This window comes from Trichosurus vulpecula, chromosome 3 (genome assembly GCF_011100635.1).
Source record: "Trichosurus vulpecula isolate mTriVul1 chromosome 3, mTriVul1.pri, whole genome shotgun sequence".
Taxonomy (NCBI): domain Eukaryota; kingdom Metazoa; phylum Chordata; class Mammalia; order Diprotodontia; family Phalangeridae; genus Trichosurus; species Trichosurus vulpecula.
Genome location: NC_050575.1, coordinates 386,939,275 through 386,959,887, shown reverse-complemented (window position 1 = coordinate 386,959,887; position 20,613 = coordinate 386,939,275). Strand labels below are relative to the sequence as shown.

Here is a 20,613-nt window from a genome sequence, read left to right as displayed (position 1 = left end):
TGATTTTCTTGAAGCGATATTTTGTCTTTCCCATTTTGTTTTCTTCTATTTCTTTGCATTGCTCATTTAAGAAAGCTTCTCTCCTTGATATTCTCTGGAATTCTGCATTCAGTTGAGTATATCTTTTTCCCTTTCTCCTTTCCCTTTCACTTTCTCCTTCTTTCCTCAGTTATTTGTATAGCCTCATTAGACAGCCATTTTGCTTTCTTGCTCTCTTATTACTTTGTAATGTTTTTTGTTGCTACCTCCTGTACAATCAGGGCTGTCTCCAGTTTTCCTGATTTATACCTTGCCATTGGACCGAGATGGCTTTGGAGGAGAAAGTGAGGCTGCAGACTTTGCACAGCCCAAAAATCCAGTTCACTTGCAAGTCATGGCATCACCTTCCTGATGCCATGGCCAACCTCGAGAATGAAGGACAAACAACCACCGCCACCTGTACAAGATTGTGAACCTCTGCCCATGGTGCTTCAGGTACTCTATCAGATTTAATCCCCTAAATCTATTCATCACCTCCACTTTATATTCATAAGGGGTGTTATTTAGGTCATACCTATATGGTCTGGTTGTTTTCCATACTTTCTTCAGTTTAAGTCTAAATTTTGCAATGCAGAGTTAATGATCTGAGTCACACTCAGCTCTAGGTCTTATTTCGACTGACTATAGAGCTCCTCCACCTTTGGCAGCAAAGTATACAAGTCAATCTAATTTTGATATTGACCATCTGGTGATGTCCATTTGTACTTTGGGGTTGAAAAGAGTGTTTGTTATGACTCGTGAGTTATCTTTAGTCTCTGCCCAGCTTCATTTTGTATTTCAAGGCCAAACTTGATTGTTCTTCCAATTGTCTTTTGATTTCCTACTTTAGCATTCCCATCCCTTATGATGAATGTGACCATTTTTTTGGTTTTATTTGTAGATGATGACATAGGTCCTCATAGAACTGACCAACTTTGACCTTCAGAGCATAGACTTTAATGTCATAGACTTTAATGTGATGTTCGATGGTTTGCCTTGAATTTGAACAGCTGTCATTCTATCATTTTTGAGATTATACCGCAGTACTGCTTTTCTCATCCTTTTATTGGCTATGAGGGCTACTCCATTTCTTCTAAAAGATTCTTGCTCACAGTAGTATATGTAATGATTGCCTGAATTAAATTCACCCATTCCAATCCATTTAAGTTCACTAACAGCCAAGATGGTGATATTTAAACTTTACATCTGCTGTTTGACCACATCCAGCTTAGTTTGGTTCATAGATCTTAAGATTCTAGATTTCTATTCAATATTGATCTTTATAGCATTGGACTGTCTTCTTGTCACCAGATAGATCCACAGATGAACCTCATCTCAGCTTTGGCCCAACCACTTAATTCTTTCTGGAGCCACTTGTAGTTGTCCTCTGCTCTTCTCCTGTAACATGTTAGGTACCTTTTGACCTGAGGAGTTGATCTTCCATTGTAATATCTAGTACTGTTTTAATACTGTCCGTGAGTTTTTCTTGGCACAGATACTGGAGTGGTTTGCCATTTGTTTCACCAGTGGTTGACCTGTCCATCTTGGTTATGGCTCCTGGTTTCTTTGAGCTGTGCAAGCCCCTCTGCTACAGTGCAGTGATCCAGGAATGGGTTATGAAGGGAGAAGACAAGATTTAGCAATAGATTGGACGTGTAGGATGAAGAATGACACAGCAATTGTGAGCTTGGGTGGAAGAGGGAGGATGATGGTGCTCTGAAATGTACCATAGTGCAGTGGGGAAGTTCAGAAGGGAGGAAGGCTTGGAGGAAAAGGAAGATGAGCACTGTTTTGGGCATGCTTAATTTGAAATGCCTAACAAGAACATCTCCAGGTCCAGGTGTCCAAGAGGAAGGTGGGATGTGTGACTATATCTTAGCAGAGATTAAGGCTCAGTGTTTAGGTCTGGGAATCATTAGCATGAACCAGGAAAGCGCAGTGTCGTGAAAACCCAGAGAGAGAGTATCTGAAAGGAAAAGATTATTGATAGCATCAAATGTAGCAGAGAGATATAAGAGACTCTAACTAAGAAAAAAAGGTCAATCAATTTGGCAATTAAAGGATCACTGGTTACCTTGGAGAGAGCACTTTGAGTTGAATGATAAAGTCAGAAGTTCCTGAGGAGAGAGGAAGCAAAAGCAGAGATTGTAGGTTGTCTTAAGGAGTTTAGCTAGGAAAGGGAGGAGAGATATAGGATAATAGACATTTTTTTCCCTTTTAAAAAAAGTAATGCTAGATGATTTCGTTTACAGTCATTTCTTAATTACAGTATTAGACAGGAGTAGTACCGCTGATAATTCAAAGTGTCAACCTAAAAATTATTTTATGTTGGTTTTGGAATGAGTGTTGAACTTTCATGTGATTGAATATGGATTCTAATCTTGTAATATACTTTAAAAATAAAGTCTAATTTTATAGGCTACAGTGCAATATTTGGAATGCTACTCAGTTTATTTGTCTTAAACCCATTGCTAAACTCCTTGAAGCCTATTTCTGGTATTTCAGAGAAGATTCTGAATCTTTAAAAACCTCCATAGGGGCAGCTAGGTGGTGCAGTGAGCAGAGCACCAGCCCTGGAGTCAGGAGTTCAAATTCGGCCTCAGACACTTGACACATGTACTAGCTATAGGACCTTGGGCAAGTCACTTAATCCCAAGTGCCCTGCCAAAAAAACCCAAAAAACAAAAAAGAAAAACCTCCATAAATTTGTACTTAACTATTTGTGACTTTCCTTTGTACTCATAGTAATTTTGCAAAAGGATTCTGCTTATGTTTTATTTCTCAAATTTAAAGTACTCATCCAAGTCAGCCTTTAAGGAACAATGATAGTCTCTCTGTCTCTCAGAAAAAGAAAAAAAATCTCATTAAGAACGACTTATAACAAAACACTCCTGTGATTAGATCAAAATCAACTTAACTGTACAGTTTATTATTTACTATAAAACCTGGTACTTCTTGGGTAATACCTAAAAAAACCTCATCAATTTTCTTCCTAAAAAGTAAAAAAAAAAATCAGTTTTATTTTCTTCAAATTATACACAGGTTAAATATATTTTTGTTTTTAAAAACTTGTCATGGAGAACAGTGATGGGTAACCTTTCAGCCACAGGAAGTCAACGATACTAACAACGTGGTTGGTCCTAAAGGAGGGCATTTGTTATATTTTTTTTCACTTGGAAATAGCCATTTGATGTTTATCTACTTTGACCCAGACACGCCACTGCAAGACATATATAAGGAAAGAAAGAGGCTTTGAATACAGCAAAGTATTTACAAAAGCACTTTTTGTGGGAACAAAGAACTGGAAGCCGTGAACATGCCTGTTGATTGAAGAATGGCTAAATAAATAGTGGAATGTAAATGTAATGGGATATTATTTTGCTGTAAGAAATGATGCACATACAATACAGTGAATCACATGAAATCTTACATGATCTGATACAGAGGACCATGTAACTAGTGACTACAATGTGAATGGAAAGAACAACAAACACAAAATAATTGAAAATGAATGCGAAAATATGCATTGCACTCATTCCCACTCCTTTGCAGACATGGGGAATCCACAGGTGTGAAATACTGCACATGTAATTTTTAAAAATACATATATTGGAGATGTGGCCCTCTGAGGAGAGATCATTCTGTTTATCTTTTTGAAACAGAATTTCATAGTTGAGAATGGGATTTTAGGACAAAGGTGGTGTTTTCATAGGTCCTGCTTAGTGTCACGCAGGAAATTCCCAGGACCAGCCACACATCTAAGTAGAGAAGATCATGACTCTTGCTATCGTTTGTCAACTGGAACTAATTTTAGGTTGTGGTATTTGTGCGTTGCTAACTCTTACTACCTCTCTAACAACCCAAACAATAGTAAAGAAGCATGCCCAACCCCATCCCCTTAAATAATTTTTTGAGTGAAAAATGTTAAGAGAAATCACCTTCAAAATCAAAGATAAAGTGATTGCAGATAAGTTGAATCTAATGCTTTGTGCATGATTGTGACCATAATAGTTGAGTGCCTTCTACCACCATTCTCACCCTATTTTTTGTGGTCTAGGGGAAGGAACACAAGATTTAAGAGCCAAAAGACCTTGGTTTAAGCCTGAGCCTCAGTTTACTGAGGATAATAATATTTGTAAAATGAGGATAATAATATTTACCTTATTCTACATAAACACAAAAGCACTACATAAATGGGAAGTATAGTAGGTCTTATTATTTACTTCTGTTCCAATGAGGTAGAACTAAAAATAATAGTAATACCCCAGAATTTGCATACCATTTAATACTTTGAAAAAAATACTTCTCAGAATGTTTTCTTATTTCACCTTTCCAACTTTGCAAGATAGATTAGAACAAGAGGTTTTAATTTTTCCAGTTTTACCTTGTTGATATCAGCACTCAGCGTTAGAAATGTTCTCTGCTGTAGTTTCTTTTTACTAAGAGTCTCCTACCCCCTTCACTTCTAGCCTCCTTTCCTTCTCTCAAGAATACATCTGTGCTTACTATATTGTGTTTTGAGTTATAAAAAATGAGGAAACATCATTGATTAATTGCAGATACAATAGATTTTATTGAAACTGACACTGACTTTTAGACCCTCCAAAATACATAGGGAGAAATATTTGCAAGTGTCTGTTACACTTTTTGTACAGGAAAAGAATAATAGCTAGAAAAGGGAAAAGAAGAAAGAGCTTTTGCTTGATGATATTAATTTTCCCTCCTCCCAGGAATTCGGGCCTGCTACCTGCAAATGTATTTATTTTCTTACTGCCAAATTTTGCTGACTGATTCACCCATCTGTAATTCAACTCTCTTTTCTTGATCTTTCCTCTCGATGCTATCCTTTCCTCTCTGACATCAGTGTTCTTTGATGATACATTAGCATCCAATCTCAGACTCACTGTTCCTAACAAAAAGAGTGTGTAGGTGAAGTTTGGAGTTGACCTGTGTAATCTTGGACCTCTGGTAACCATACTGAGAAGTAAACAGAATATAAGGATTCTCTTCATCTGGGAGAATAACAAGCTTTGTTTCTGTTGAGGTAGACTTCAGAATGGTTGTCATGCATTTTCTTGTAGCTGTATCACAAAGTTTTAAAAATTCTGCCACTGACGGAGAAAAGGAACTTTGCCTACATAGTAACATATGGCCATTTCAAGGCTTGATAATAATGCCTGGAAAGAACTATATACTATGCCTAATACAAAGCCCTTCCTAATAATTTAGTACAAATCTTTTTCAGCAATAAAAAGACAAAAGAATCAGCTGACTGTAGATAAAACTATGCCATTTTATTGAGCTCTAATACAAAGCATACTGCAGATTGGTCTGAAGATTTTGAAAAGGTCTCACAAACATTTAAGTCCTGCAGCATGAAAGCCTTTTTTCTTTGAAAACAGCTGAATAATATCCATCTGTTTTTCACATTTTCCTGTCAAGATATGAGTCACTTCCCACTTTGAGTCCAGATGGAGAGGTTGTGTGTATGTGTTTTCATAAACCCTGATATTATGGAGCCCTGGAACACGTAGGTAGACATGTGGTGTTTTTGTGGCCAGTAAAAATGCTGACTGCATCATTCTCTTCTTTGGCTTTATGTTGTACTGTTTAAGAAAGCTAAAGGATATAGATGAGAGTGATTGTATTGTGGTTAGGAATTTTTGAAGGCTGATTTTGAAAAACATAAAACTTATTGTTTACTGACAGAATTAATCTGAAGAAGTAAAAGAGAACATTGAGTAATTTCAATTAAATGGAAATGTAGAAGTGTTTACCCTGTAAAACAGAACTTTCTACATTTTGATTTCAGGGTCCTCAAAAGTACATACTAACTCTGAAACAACTTTGGTGATTTGAGGGGAGGGGATGGAGGATTATACCTTCAATTCAGTAAGGTACTAAAATATAATTACTATGTTTATATATGCACACCAAGCTAAAAAGATAATTAGTGGTTAATAAAGTTAACTACTAAATGGAGCCACCCTTTCCTCTCTCCCCATAAAACTTTCCTCTCATCTGTTAAACCTCAAGCATTTCTTCCCCTATAATTCATCTGAGTATTGCTATAAGAATAGGTGTTTAAACAGCATTCATATACTCTATATTTAATTTGAAAGGAACATAAAGCCATATGTTATTTATGATACCTTGTGAAATTTATTTATCCTCCAAGCGAACTTAATTCTAGTCCCCACTCTCCCACTAATGGTTTTAGTCATCATACTACCTAGCTGTGTGACCTTTGTGGAGTTACTTCCTCTGTCTAGGTCATTGTCTTCAGCTTTAAAATGAAGGTTGATCTCCATGACCTCTAAGGGTCCTTCCAACTTTAATATTCTGTGAATCTATAATGGAATTGTATACCTAGTGTTTTTTATTCACTAGTTTGAAATTAAGTATCATGTTTAATTGCTATTTAAAACACTATTTAAACTTATAAAATAAGCTTATGTATTTAGAATGTTTTTATTTAACAATGAAAGTATGCTTTTAATCATCCATATTTAATGTTATTTATACATTGATTAAACTGTGGATTGACATACAAATGCTTCACAGATGAATAAGTTTTTTATCATTAGTTCTCTGAAATCCTCTTCGGACATTACACTGTTAAAGAGATCAGCACAATAGTTTTCTATTACATTTCTATAATATGATTATCCATTTCTAAATTTATGGGCACTCCCTTAAGTTCCAATTCTTTGCCACCTCAAAAAGAGCTATAAATATTTTTGTATGGTCTTAGAATTTGTTTTTCTTAGAATTCTACCCTTCCTCTAATTCTTCCTCCTCCCTTCTCTCCTTTGCCTATTTCCTTTGTTGAATGAAATGTATTTCTGTACTCAGCTGTGTGTGTGTCTTCCTTTTGACCAATTCAGATAAGAGTGAAGTTCAAGTGTCTCCCATTTCTTTCCCATTCCCTCCTCCTTGATTGTATAGGTGTCAGTTTGTATGTCCTGATTTTTTTTTAACATAATATCCCCTAACCTTCCTTTCTCTTATCTCCCCACTCTCCTGCCCCTAGCCATGTATTCTTTTTCCCCCTCTTCATTCTTTTCCTAAGACCATCAAGGCATAACAGAACCATTCTTGGGCCTTGTCTGATTGGACTCCTATATACTCTGATGATGTTAGGGATCAGAGAAGACTCATGTATCATTTCCCCATATTTGTAAACAATTTATCTTTGATACACTCTTTATCATTGTTTACCCATATTTGCCTTTCTGTGTTTCTCTTTGCACCAGTGTTTCAACATCAGAGTTGTTCCACAGCTCTGGTCTTTATCAGGAATGCATGGAAGGTCCTCTATTTCATTAAAGATCCATTTTCACCCTCACTGTAGCATTATACTCAGTTTTGCTGTGTAAGTTATTCTTGATTATAAGCTCATATAGACCACTTTGCCTTCTAGATCATATCCAGGTTCTCCATTCATTCATAGTAGTTGCTGCTAAATCATATGTGATCTGGACTATGGCTTCTCAGTCCTTGAATTCTTTCTTTTTCTCACTGCTTGCAGTATTTTTTTTTTCTTTGGTCTGGAAGCTTGGCATTTTGGCTATGAAGTATCCGGGAATTTCCATTTGGCGGAAATTTCTTTCTGGTGAATTCTTTTTATTTCCATTTTACCCTGTTTCTAAGAGAACTGGTGAAGGAACTGGTCAATTTTTCTTTTAAGATTTCTTGAAATATGATGTCTATTCTTGTTTTTTTTTACCTGTTTTGTTTTGGCCGTGGTATTTAGATAATTTAAATTGTTTCTCCTCAGTCTACATTCCAGGTTAGTTGTTTGTTTGTTTGGTTTGGTTTTTTTGCTGTGAATACCTTACCTTTTCTTCTATTTTTTCAGTCTTTTGACTTTGTTTTAATATTTTTTTGTTGCCTCATGAAGTCATTGGCTTTAATTTGGTCTATTATAATTTTCAGGGACTTTGTCATTTGGGCAAGGTTTTGTACCTCTGGTGCCAAGCTGTAATTCTTTGTTCCATAGCCCATGCCATTTCTTTTCCAATTTTTTCCTCAAGCACTTTCATTCCATTTATAAAAACCTTTTTTTAACTCTTGCTTCATCTCTTCCAATAACTGTAGTTGAGTTTGTTCCCAACCTGTGTTTTTTTCTGAGGCATTGCTTGTAGAAGTTTTGCAGTCATTGTTTTCTTCTGTGTTTGTGTGTCCCTGCCACCATAATAGCTCATTATGGTGACATTGTTTTTCTGTTTATCCATTTCTGTAGTCTGCTTCTGACTTCAGACTTGATGTTAGGGCTGGGCTCAGCCTCTCTTGTAGAGGAAAGGTCTGGGCTGGTCCTGTTGTTATTTTATTGGGGATTTTAGTGTTGTGTTATTCCAGGATCTCAGGGACAGGCTCAGGACTTGCAAGCTTTCAGTGCTACCCAAGTAGTCTGATCCAGGGCAAAGTATGCTTGCTGCTCCTGTGGTCTGAGACCTGCAAGTTCCTGACCTGGGTTTGGGTCTGAATAAGAGTAAGATACTGCTGGACTCAACCCCATCAGCCAGGTGGAAAGCTCTGTTGGCTCAAAGTGGCAGAATGTAGGCTACCTTTAGGTCTAGGAAAGTTCCCTTGGGCTGGGCTGGGCAGATGCTAGAAAAGGAGATCCTGCTCAAAGCTTGGGGTCTGAGTCACACCTCTGCTACTACTGCCTTCTGAACATCCTTTCTTAGCAAACTGTCCAGGACCTTCCTACCTGAGAATGCCCAATTCTGCGAACAGCTCCCCTTTCTCTGTCCATCCTGGATCTATGACCCAAAACTAGGTTGTGGGTGGCAAAGCTGGTACCTGCTGCTGTTGCAGTTCCCCGGTATATGTCTGGCATATCTCCTTGCACTGGTACTCAACCTCTCCCAGGCCAACCCAGTGTCTGCAGACTTCCCTGTCTATCTCCCTATGCCAAGCTGACCTGGAAAAATGACTCAATGTGACTTTCATGGATTTGGTCGGATGAATTTTTGTTCTGTTTGGAGGAGTTTGTGGAGGGGAGTTCACTGTGCTTCCTGTCATTCCACCATCTCAAACCTTCATTGACAGCACCCTCAATATATAGATAGATTCTTCTCATAGAGATGAGAAAGTAAGCATTTGGGTCAGATGGGGTTAAATTTTCTCAGATTTTTTTAAGCAATGATAATTTTTGCCCCAACCATTTGGTATTCTCCCTTCTTTCAGATATTTTGAGAATCCATCTCTTGATACCTGGAGCAGAAACTTTCTTGGTCTAGTTCAGCTGCTGTTCTCTTCTTTGTATCTTTTTCTGCTTTTTCATGTAGCTTATTGGGAGCTCTGATGTTAAGAGTCCAAATGTGGTAACTACTATCATTAATAAAGAAAAGAATTTAAGGGAAGAATTTTTATCTTTGTGTTCTTCCGTCTAGTTTCATCCTCAAATGTCCTAGAGATGATTTGGCTGAGTTGGATCTTTTTGTAAAGCCTTCTGTAAAGTGGCTTTTCTCTCTATTGCTTTTTGTAGTTTTAAGGCAGCATTGCACATCCTCTCCCAGGTAACTCAAAAGTGGCTTTTTGGCCTTCTGGTCTCCGCTGTCGCTCCCACCCCACTCCGCCTGTCGCGGTCATTGCCCAGTTGCTGCTGCCTTTGCTGCTGCACCCTGCAGCCTGGGCCCTGTGCCCCACTGCCCTCCCGACGCTGCGCCCCATCGTGGCCGCTGCCACCCGCGCCTTCAGAGGCTTCCTGGGAGGGGGAATCGCCCCCCCTCCTGCAGTACGCCCGGTCTATGCCTGTGCACGTGCGGGGGACTCCACACCTAGGGGGACAAGGCCTTTGCTGAATTCTTGACAGATGAAATTAAAGAGGAGAGGAAAATCCAGAAACACACATCCCTCCCCAAGATGTCAGGGCATTGGGAACTGGGTGTGCAAGGGACAGAAGCCAGGTTAGTCTGGAGATTAGCTGGTGAGAGGATCACAGTCACACTCAATATTAACAGCAGTATCCCAGCAACATTTGATGAGGAGCCACCAGAGGACAGAAAAGAACAGCAAGAGCCTGAACTTAGATCAACCCTGAACTTTGTGGTGGAAGCTATGAAGGACGATACCAGGAAGGCCCTTGTGCTGGACTGCCACTATCCAGAGGATGAGGTTGGGTGGGAAGAAGAGAATGAGAGTGACATCTCCATCCAGAAGTCAGCTTTCAGCCCGCCACTGAATCTGGCTGGAAGGCTACAAACTACACACTCAACACGGATTCGCTGGACTGGGCCCTGTACGACCACTTGATGGACTTCCTGGCCAACCAAGGGGCGGACAGCACGTTTGCAGACTAACTGATCGAGCTCAGCACAGCCCTAGAACAGCACCAGGAGTACATCAACTTTCTGGAAGATCTGAAAGGGTTTGTCAAGTATCAGTAGGGAGGCCTGAGGCCACCAGCCGTGCAGGGCACCCAGAGCCCTTCCTTCCAAGAGAATGTTACCTAGAAGCTGTCGTGGAGAAAATACCACCAGGCATAAATTATGTTCCCTAACCCTTTATTTCCTTCCTCTGCTGGCTTTTGTACACCACCACAGAATGACGAGAAATACAACCCTTGGACCCCCCCAAAAAAATGGCTTTTTGACCCTGGACAAGTCATTTAACCTTAGTTTGATTCAGCTTTCTCAACTGCAAAATAGGGATAATAATAGCACTTGTCACGGGGTTGTTTCAAATGAGATAATATTTGTAAAGTGTTTAATGCAGTGCCCTGCCCTTAGTAAATACTTGTTCTCGCCCCCATTCTAAAATTTCACAATATACATTTGTCTTCTAAACTGCTGTTGATCTTGTCTTTTATAAATTTCTTCTTGGCAAGGAGATCAAGTGGCTGAGGCATTGTCTAGCTTCTTAATGGTTAAAATGATGTCTGTTCTTTTATCTGTTTATTAGTATTAATACAGCTCATTTTAATCAGATGGATAAAGGAAGACTGGGATTATGAGACTTCATACTACCAAAAAAAGAGTTATCAAAATTATTCAGGTTAAAAAAATTAAAAAGTACTTCAAGTATAATGGTATAGCAAAGCAAGAAACAAGTACTGTCAAAATGTATCTGTTTTTGATAAACACGTAAATATGAATTACTAGAAGGAATCTTATTTTGACAAGAACTTATGGGGAAACTGGAAAGCAGTTTGGTAGAAATTAAGTTTAGAAAACCATATTAATACCATATACCACAGTAAGTTCAAAATGGATTTTCGATCTGCATCTAAAGGATCATACCATTTTTTTAATTGGGAGAGAATAAGAAGGAAGTACCTTTCATAATTATAGCTAGGTAGAGAGTTCTTACCAAACAAGGGGGAAAGGAGATCATAAAAGAAAAAAACAGACAATTTCAATTACCTTAATTTTTTTTTAAAAAAACTTTAAGACAGAATTAATGAAGATAGAATAAGAGAAACTACAGAGTGTATGTGGGGAGAAATCTTTCCATCATATGGCACTGATAAGTCTAATAAAGAAAATATAGGGAATTTTCTGTCTTTTTATCCATCTATGTGTGTGTATATTCACCAAGAACGATTTCCCAACAGGTCAGTTTTCAAAGGGTAAATTGCAGATTCTAAATGACCATTTAAAATATGTTCTAAATCTTTAAGAGTAAGAAAAATGCAAGTTAAAATGACTGAGGTTTCACTTCTTGTCCTGCACATTGACAAAGGTCACCAACAAATGGGAACAGTGTTTGAGAGGCCATGCATTAGGAATCTCAGTATTGTGGTGGAACTCCGAATTGGTCCAAACCATTCAGAATATAATTTTGTAATTGTGTGAAGAAAGTGCCCAAACTATTCATTGATGTGATCCAGTGATCCCACTACTATTGCTGTACTTCAGACAGAGATCCAACATCTATCAAAATGTCTATGGCAGGATTCTTTATAAAGAGCTGGAAACAAAGCAGATGCCAGTCAGTTGGGGATGGGGACTAGCTGAAAAACCTATGATATTTGAATGTAACCTGACTATCATTGTGCAGTAAAAAGAGACATATTGAAATAAATAGAACCAAAAGAACAGTGTATGAAATGTAAATTAAAAAGATCACCAAAAATTAGTAGTACTTAGGGGCAGCTAGGTGGCACAGTGAGTAGAGCACCAGCCCTGGAGTCAGGAGGACCTGAGTTCAAATGCGGTCTCAGACACTTGACACATGTGTTTGCTGTGGGACCTCGGGCAAGTCACTTAACCCCAATTGCCCTGCCTTCCCCCCTCCAAAAAAATGTCTTTAAAAAGTTAGTAGTATTCCAAGTAAATGAAAAACAGTGAAGGTCCTAGAACAAAAGTGAAGCATGTCTAATGGCAAAAATGTGGGGACTACTGGGGCAGAATGTTGTATATACTGTCAAATGTGGTCACTTGTTGAATGTTTCTGCTTTTTTTTATTTTTGGGAGGTTGCATTACATAGAACATGGTTCAATCCAGAGGGGTAAGCATGATAATTTGGGTTTGTTTGTTTTCTCCTAGAAATGACTGTTGTATAAATACAAAAGGTATCAGAACTTATTTGGAGGGGGGAGGGGAATTAGGCAGTTTAAAAATCATTTGCGATATCTTAGTTTTATTCTAATTTGGTATTGATTTTGTTTTTTGCTTAACAGGTCAGTATTCTAGAGGCAGCTAGGTGGGTTAATAGATAGATTGCTGGGCTTGGAGCCAGGAAAACTTGAATTCAGATATGGCCTCTGATACTTGCTAACTGTGTGAAGTTGTTCATTTATACAGTCATCATTGTTTGCTTCTAGTGTATTGTCAACAGACTAAAAAAAAAAAGTTTCCTCTAAATTTGACCATATCTATTTAGGTTTAAAGTAACCTTTTCTTTTGCTAGCTGATGAGCCCAAAGCATTAGTTTGGTTGGGAGATACCTAGATTTAATACCAGTCTGTGGTGTTTATGATAAAATTTATATTTTAGCTAGGTTTCCACGTCATATGTCAGTTTCCACACATTTGCTAATCAATAAGTATTTATTAAACTTCTAGTATGTGCCAAGCACTGTGCATATTCTAAATTTCAGCAACACTGACCTTCTTGCTTTTCTTCATGCAAGACACTCTTATCTTCTGAAACCCTGCCTTTTCATTTCATTTCATGCTCAGTTCTCCCTTCTCCCCTCTGCCTCCTAGCATCCCTGCCTTCCTTTAAGACTCAGCTCAGATTCTACTTTCTTCAAGAGGCCTTTCCTGGTTGACACTTTACCCTCTTCCCTCTGAGATTACTTCCTGTTTATGTTATATGTATCTTCTGTTTACATGTTATCTCCCCCATTAGAATATGAGCTTCATGAGAGGAGGGACCATGTTTTTACCTTTAAACATAGTGCATAGTCAGCATTTAATAAATGCTTGTTAACTGACTGATTACTTAGGTCCTGGGGATACTGAGACAAAAATGGTGTAGTCTTTGCTCCTCAGGCGTTTCCCTAAGGGAGGAAATATGCAGATATAAATATGTACTCAATATAATTCAAATTACTAGGATAGTTTAGGGAGGGGAGAGCATTAGCAGGGAAGGCTTCATTTAGAAGGTAGGGCTTGAGCTGAGTCTTGAAGGAAATAAAAGATTCTGTCAGGTTGAGGTAAAGAGAAGGGTATATACATGGCGGGGAGGGCAGGATAGCCCATGCAGAAGTTCACAACTGAGAGATGGAATCCCATGTCTGAGGAACCTCAAGAAGGTCAGTGTATCTATACCATAGAGTGCATGCTAAGGAGAACTGTTTTGTAAAGTATGTTGTGTACAGAACTAGAAAAGTAGCAGGTAAAGCCCTCAAGGAACAAATGTCTTGTATAAGTGGCTCTGCAATATTTATGTTACTTATGTGCTTAGGAGAAGTGATAGGAGTAGGCTGCTTTCATTTGTATGTGCTTGTTGAAAAATTGTCTTTTAAAAATTATAGCTTTTTGCTTCCTTGTATTATAAATGCAATATTTAACAAATTCCTGCTTGGCTTTTCATGAGTAGAATCTTGTCCTTGTTACTGCTTCTTCCAGTAAAGATGATATTATTTTCCACATTTTTGGTCTATTGAGAACTAGACCTTTATTTACCTTGATATACCTAAGTCATACATTACTGAATTAGTGATTTTTAAATTCATACTTAAATTTTTTATTGATTCAAAGTTGTTTTCTTATCTTTTTTTTTCATTCTTTTCACAATTCACTCTATCATTGCTTCCCCTGTATATTTTCTGATACATTTGGTATTTTATCTACCTATTTCTATTCATTTACGGTCCTTAATTCCAGAATGTTCGAAAGTTGTAGCATAGTTCCCCTAAGTAACTTATTGAGGCAGCAAGGTGGTACAGTGGATAGAGCATTGGAACTGGAATCGGAAAGACTCATCTTCATGAGTTCAGATCTGGTCTCAAGATACTTACTAGCTGTGTGACCCTGAGCAAGTCACTTAACCCTGTTTGCCCCAGTTTCCCCATCTATAAAATGAGCTGGAGAAGGAAACAGTAAACTACTCCAATATCTTTGCTAAGAAAACCCCAAATAGGGTCATGAAGAGTTGGACACAACTGGAAATCAGTGAAGAACATAAAGTAACTTATTGATCACTTTGAGTCATGGAAGTTGCAGAAAGCAAGGTAGTTAATAAAATCATTATTGTGCATCAGTTTAATTTCAGGTTTTTTCTTTTGCAGTGAGTGTTGAAAAGATAGAACTGAAGGGATTATCGCATAAGAAAAATGAAAGAAATGTTGAATGTTCCTTTGAGGTAAGGTTTTAAATTCTCCTTTGTTCAAGAAGATATGGAAAGTATTTTTTTTTGCTTCACAAAGATTATCAGTGAAACAATTTGATTTTAGTGTGTATCTCATGGGGCCTCTTACGTTCTGGGCCCCCAGTTAGCTACCCCAAATTCTAATTATTTTATGGATCAGAATTCTCTCCAAACCATAGCTCATTATCTCCTACTGATGTACTTTACTTTTTAATCAGTCATTAGGATGACGCACTGATCAAACCAAAAGCATTTTAATTAAATGACAATGTAAGTAAAATCACCATAGAATATCTTCTCCCTATTAAAGCCCCTCTCCAATAAGCCTTGAGCTTACTCTCTCTCAATTACAGTATACTTATTTGGAAGAGTGGACCTTGATCATGAGAGATATCCACACATGAGAAACATGTGCAGAGATGTGTATGGAGGATCAGCCTACACATTTGAGACTGCAGAGCTGCCAGTGTCTTCTCCTAATATTGTCTTGCTTCTCTTGCCTAACTTGCTCTCCACTGAGCATTGCTCTCTGCTTATTCTCCACTAGGTATTGCTCTCTATTCTAGAAGGTTGCCAGCTCTGGACGTTTTCAGCGTCATCTAATACCCTGAACAGTTTTCACCATAGATGCTGTACTTTCATCAGCCCTTTTAACCACTCTGGAATCCATGTTGGGGTGATCAGATGAGATAATATTTGTGAAGAGCCTAGCATAGTGGCCCATAGGAAACACTGTATAAAGTCTGATTCTCCTTCTTCTCTCCTGCATCCATTCCCAATACATCCCCACACACAGACTGTGTTTGGCAAGCCTTTCTCCTAAAAGAGGAGATTCTATAGTTCTGTCTTTGGTAGAGATGAAACAGTTTTAAAGTCATTTAGACATTGGTTTTCAAGAATCAGAGGCAAAGATTTCTAAACAACAGTACATACCATACATGATAATCTCTTTATGTCACCATCTTCTTTCCTGCGTCTCTAGCAAAAAAAAGTGACCAATAGCTACTGATCCTGTTAATTCATTAAAATCTTTGAGAATTATTTAAGCCCATATTGAGATAATGGTTCATGAAAATATGAGAATAGATTTAGGCAAGTTTGCATAGATGCAAAATTTTCTATTGTAGACCAAATCGTCAAAGTTACATAATTCACTGAGAAGAAGGGTTTGAGTTTTCAACGGTTTGTCTAGTCTTACCTTCTCTGATCTTTTAAACCAGGTATGAATGACTAACCTTCCTATCACTGATAGGCCAATCCTAAGGGAAGCTCCTGTTTTCACTTCTAAAACCTCCTGAGCAAGACAGATGTTAAAGATAGGTGATGGTTAACTCATTATAGCACATTACACTAACAGATGTTCATAATCCCAAAGTCATCAAGAAAAGGTTAAATTATATTTCCATATACTTTTTTTTAAGATGGCATGGCCATCAGATTGGCAAAGATAAAAGACTGCAATGTCAGTGTTGTAGGGACTAGAGAAAGACAGATACACTAATACATTCTTGTGAAACTATAAATCTAGCCATTTTGGAAAGCAGCTTGAATTATTCTATGAAAAACTATGGAAATATTCATACCCTTTAACCCACTAATTTAATTCCACTACTAGGCATCTACCATAAAGAAGTCAAAGCCAAGATTCCGTATACACCAAAATATTAATAAAGCAGCACTTTTTGTGATAACCAAAAAAAAACCCTGAAAATAAAGTAGATTCCTGTCATTTGGGGGCTGACTAAAAAAATTGTGGTATATTAATATAATGGAACATTCCTGTTGTATAAGAAATGGCACATATGAAGACTTTTGAGAAGAATAGGATAGCTTACTTTAAAATAATGGAAAGTAAGATAGGCAGCCTAGGTAAGGGATATCTTCTGATGGGGTGCTTATGCTTGGACCCTAATTCTAACAGCCTCTGCTTGGGTGCCTGTGCCTGAACCCCAATTCCAAAACCCCATCCAGTTCTAAAATCACATTTCTCTGTAGCCTCAAAATACTGTCTCTCTAGCTCAAGGGCAGCATGCCCCAGCAACACGCATATCTCTGCTCCTTTCATAGTAGGCAGCCCTGTGTACTGATAATTGGCTGTGCACTGGGTCATGACCATATTCACTACTTACTGACCTTACTGATATGTATCTTAGGTATAGTCAAATGTATACTCTGTTACATTTATTTTGTCTAAGATGATATGAAAGCCACTTAGATATACCCAGCCAGCCCTGATCGCTAGTTAACTTAGTAACATTTCACAGTCAAAACCACACCTCCTAGTAGCCCCACTTTGGGCTATTTCCCAGTGAAGTTTGGGTAATACGCCTGCGCAGTAGATGGAAAAAGTGCATGTTCCTTTAAGGACTGACCACTCCTTAACCACTCCCTAATCCCACCCCAAAACACCTAATTGACGTATTTAACCCCCAAATCTCTTACAAAAGCTCTCCCTGCACCCCTCTAAGGTTGCAGATTCCCTAAGAAATCTTGCCCGCTGTAAAGTGTAATAATTCTTTGCCACTTTGACTTAAGGAATGCTTGAGATCGTGAATGCATTCCGAATGTTCCCCACCCTCTCCAGTACTTGGATCCTTGTGGGGTACTTCCCCTCAACTGGGAACTCCAGTCCTGGGAACTTTATTTTTGGGATTCCTGAAACCCTCGTTTTTTCACCCTCAACATCTACAACTATGTAAATGAAAAGGAGAGAAAAAGAAGGAAACTGAATGTTATATAATTATTAACTAAACTTGGTCACAGGAAATAGTTGCAGAGGTCTATGGGTGTGATGAAAATACCGCACATGTTTATAGAAATGGTTAATGTGTTAGTTTTGCTTAACTACTTTTTTCTTTCTTTTTTTAATATTTGTTACTTTGAATGAGCTCACTAAGTAGAGGTTGGGTAGTGATAGAGTAGGAAGCAAGGATGATGGAAAAACAAAGAGTATTGAAAAAATAAGACTTTAAAAGTTTTGTGTTCACATGGGAAAGTTTCATTTATTTGGAAAACTTTAATCAAATATCATCTTCCCCAACAGTGCCAGATAAATGAACTGTTGCTATGTGTAATAAAGTTGGTGATCATTTAGTGTATAAATCTCCAAATAATTTTTAGTTTAGGTAATCAACTGGCCTGAAGGTAATTGAATTTATGAATTATATTTGTTGATGAATCATTCTAAGTAATTGAAGAAGAACACAACCATTGACATCATCACATTTGGAGGGGCACAGTGTATTCGATAGAGAGTTGGCCTTGGAATTAGGAAAACTTATCATCTCACTATCTAACTCCCCACACCAGCTCTTCCAAACCTTCTTATCCCTCCTCAAAGCTCCCATAGTTTCCCCTCCCCCAACTCTCTCAAACTGAGAATGTTGCCTCATATTTTACAGGAAAAAATTGAGGCTGTTTACCATGAACTCCCTCTTCTCCCATCTGCCTCACCTTCTATCACTCAAGTGCCTTCTGCCACTCTCTCCTCCTCACCTGATGAAATGGCCTTCTTACCAGGGCTAACCACTCTAACTTGTTCAAGTGATCCTATTAAATCTTGTCTCCTCTGTCATCCTCACTCTTTCACTTACTTTCAATTTCTAGCTATCTACTGACTGATTTCCTACAGCCTACAAACTTGTTCATGTCCCTATTCTGAAAAAAAGAAACCTTACTTGATCCTTCCATCCCTACTAACTATTTCCTGATGTGTCTTCTGCACTTTCTAGCTAAACTCCTCAAAAAGTCCGTCTACAATAGGTGCCCCCACTTTCTCTCCTCTCACTCTCTTATCTTCTTAAAATCTGGCTCCCACTCTTCTCATTCCACTGAAACTGCTTTCTCCAAAGTTACTAATGATTTCTTGTAACAGCAAGGCAATAAAGACAAATCGACGATAATCATGAATATGCTTATATAGTTCTCTATCATAAAGTATGAGAGACTCTCCATATAGAAGGTAGAAAGAAGTAAAACATTTATTCAGACACCAGATAACCAAATCCCATAACCAGACAATCTGCTCCCACAACCAGTGAGCTCACTTTATCATAACAACAAGGAACTTAAAACACAATATCACAGCATGGGGTGGGGTGGAGCCAAGATGGCAGCTGGAAAGCAGGGACTCACTTAAGCTGTCCCCCACATCCCTCCAAACACCTGTAAAAAATGGCTCTGAACAAATTCTAGAGCTGTGGAACCCACGAAATAGCAAAAGGAAGCAGGTCTCCAGCCCAGGATGGCCTGGATGGTCACTGGGAAGGGTCTTTCGGAGTGCTGGGAGTGGAGTGCAGCCCAATGTGGGCTGTGCCAGGACAGACCAGACCAAGAGTTGACCAGCCAGAGCAGGCCTCACGGCCATGAACCACTGAGCTGTAGCAGTTACCAGACTTCTCAACCCACAAACACCAAAGACCACGGAGCATGTTAGTGGGAAAGCTGCTAGATTGGAGTGAGTATGGTCCAGCCCCAGCCCTGGGGGCAGCGGAGGCAGCGTGGCGGTGGCAGCAGCAGGAAGCTCCTGTGGCTGCTTCCAGAGCTCCAGCGTCGGCTGCTTCTAGAGTCCCTGGCCCACATGGTGGGAGGAATTGAGTGGTAGATCAGAGTGGGCGTGCAGGGAGTGCTTCACCCTGCTTAGATCTGGGTCACCGTCCTGGTTGGTGGTTCTTGGGGGAGGAGAAACACTGCTGTGGCAGAGATTGCAGTGACAGAAGTAGCTCTGAAAACAGCAGCGCAGCCCCTAAAGCTTGGGACAAAGTACTCTCTATTCTACAAGCAGTCATACTCTGACAAAAAGCTCAAGGGTCAAGTAGTTGGCTGGGAACATGAACCGGCAGCAAAAACTGACTGAGACTCAGGCTTTAGAATCTTTTTCTGGTGACAAAGAAGATAAAAACATACAGCCAGAAGAAGTCAACAAAGTCAAAGAGCCTACATCAAAAGCCTCTAAGAAAAATATGAATTGGTCTCAGGCCATGGAAGAGCTCAAAAAGGATTTGGAAAAGCAAGTAAGAGAAATAGAGGAAAAACTGGGAAGAGAAATGAGAGTGATGCAAGAAAATCATGAAAAACAAGTCAACGACTTGCTAAAGGAGATCCAAAAAAAAAAAAAAAATGAAAAAAAGTAACACCTTAAAAAACAGACTAACCCAAACGGCAAAAGAGCTCCAAAAAGCCAATGAGGAGAAGGCTTTGAAAGGCAGAATTACCCAAATGGAAAAGGAGGTCCAAAAGACCACTGAAGAAAATACTGCCTTAAAAATTAGATTGGAGCAAGTGGAGGCTAGTGACTTCATGAGAAACCAAGAAATTATAAAACAGAAACAAAGGAATGAAAAAAATGGAAGACAATGTGAAATATCTTATTGGAAAAACCCACTGACCTGGAAAATAGATCCAGGAGAGATAATTTAAAAATTATTAGACTACCTCAAAGCCATGATCAAAAAAAGAGCCTAGATATCATCTTTCAAGAAACTATCAAGGAAAACTGCCTTGATATTCTAGAGCCAGAGGTTAAAATAGAAATTGAAAGAATCCACCGATCACCTCCTCAAAAAGATCCCAAAAAGAAAACTCCTAGGAATATTGTCACCAAATTTCAGAGCTCCCAGGTCAAGGAGAAAAGACTGCAAGCAGCCAGAAAGAAACAATTTAAGTGTTGTGGAGACACAATGAAGATAATACAAGATCTAGCAGCTTCTACATTAAGGGACTGAAGGGCTTGGAATATGATATTCCAGAGGTCAAAGGAGCTAGTATTAAGACCAAGAATACCCAGCAAAACTGAGTATAATGCTCCAATGCAAAATATGGATTTTC

General features: G+C 38.6%; 1 protein-coding gene and 1 pseudogene across 2 annotated transcripts in view; both read left to right on the top strand.

Moving 5' to 3' along the window:
- ZCCHC14 (zinc finger CCHC-type containing 14) overlaps positions 1-20,613 on the top strand; it is a 119,401-nt gene that overhangs the window by 57,949 nt on the left and 40,839 nt on the right. For both annotated transcript variants that reach the window (XM_036749562.1, XM_036749563.1), the window contains exon 3: positions 14,708-14,781. In XM_036749562.1, coding sequence (XP_036605457.1) covers positions 14,708-14,781 — 74 coding nt within the window. The remainder of the gene's footprint in view (positions 1-14,707; positions 14,782-20,613) is intronic.
- Positions 412-10,415, top strand: LOC118841325 (annotated as a pseudogene).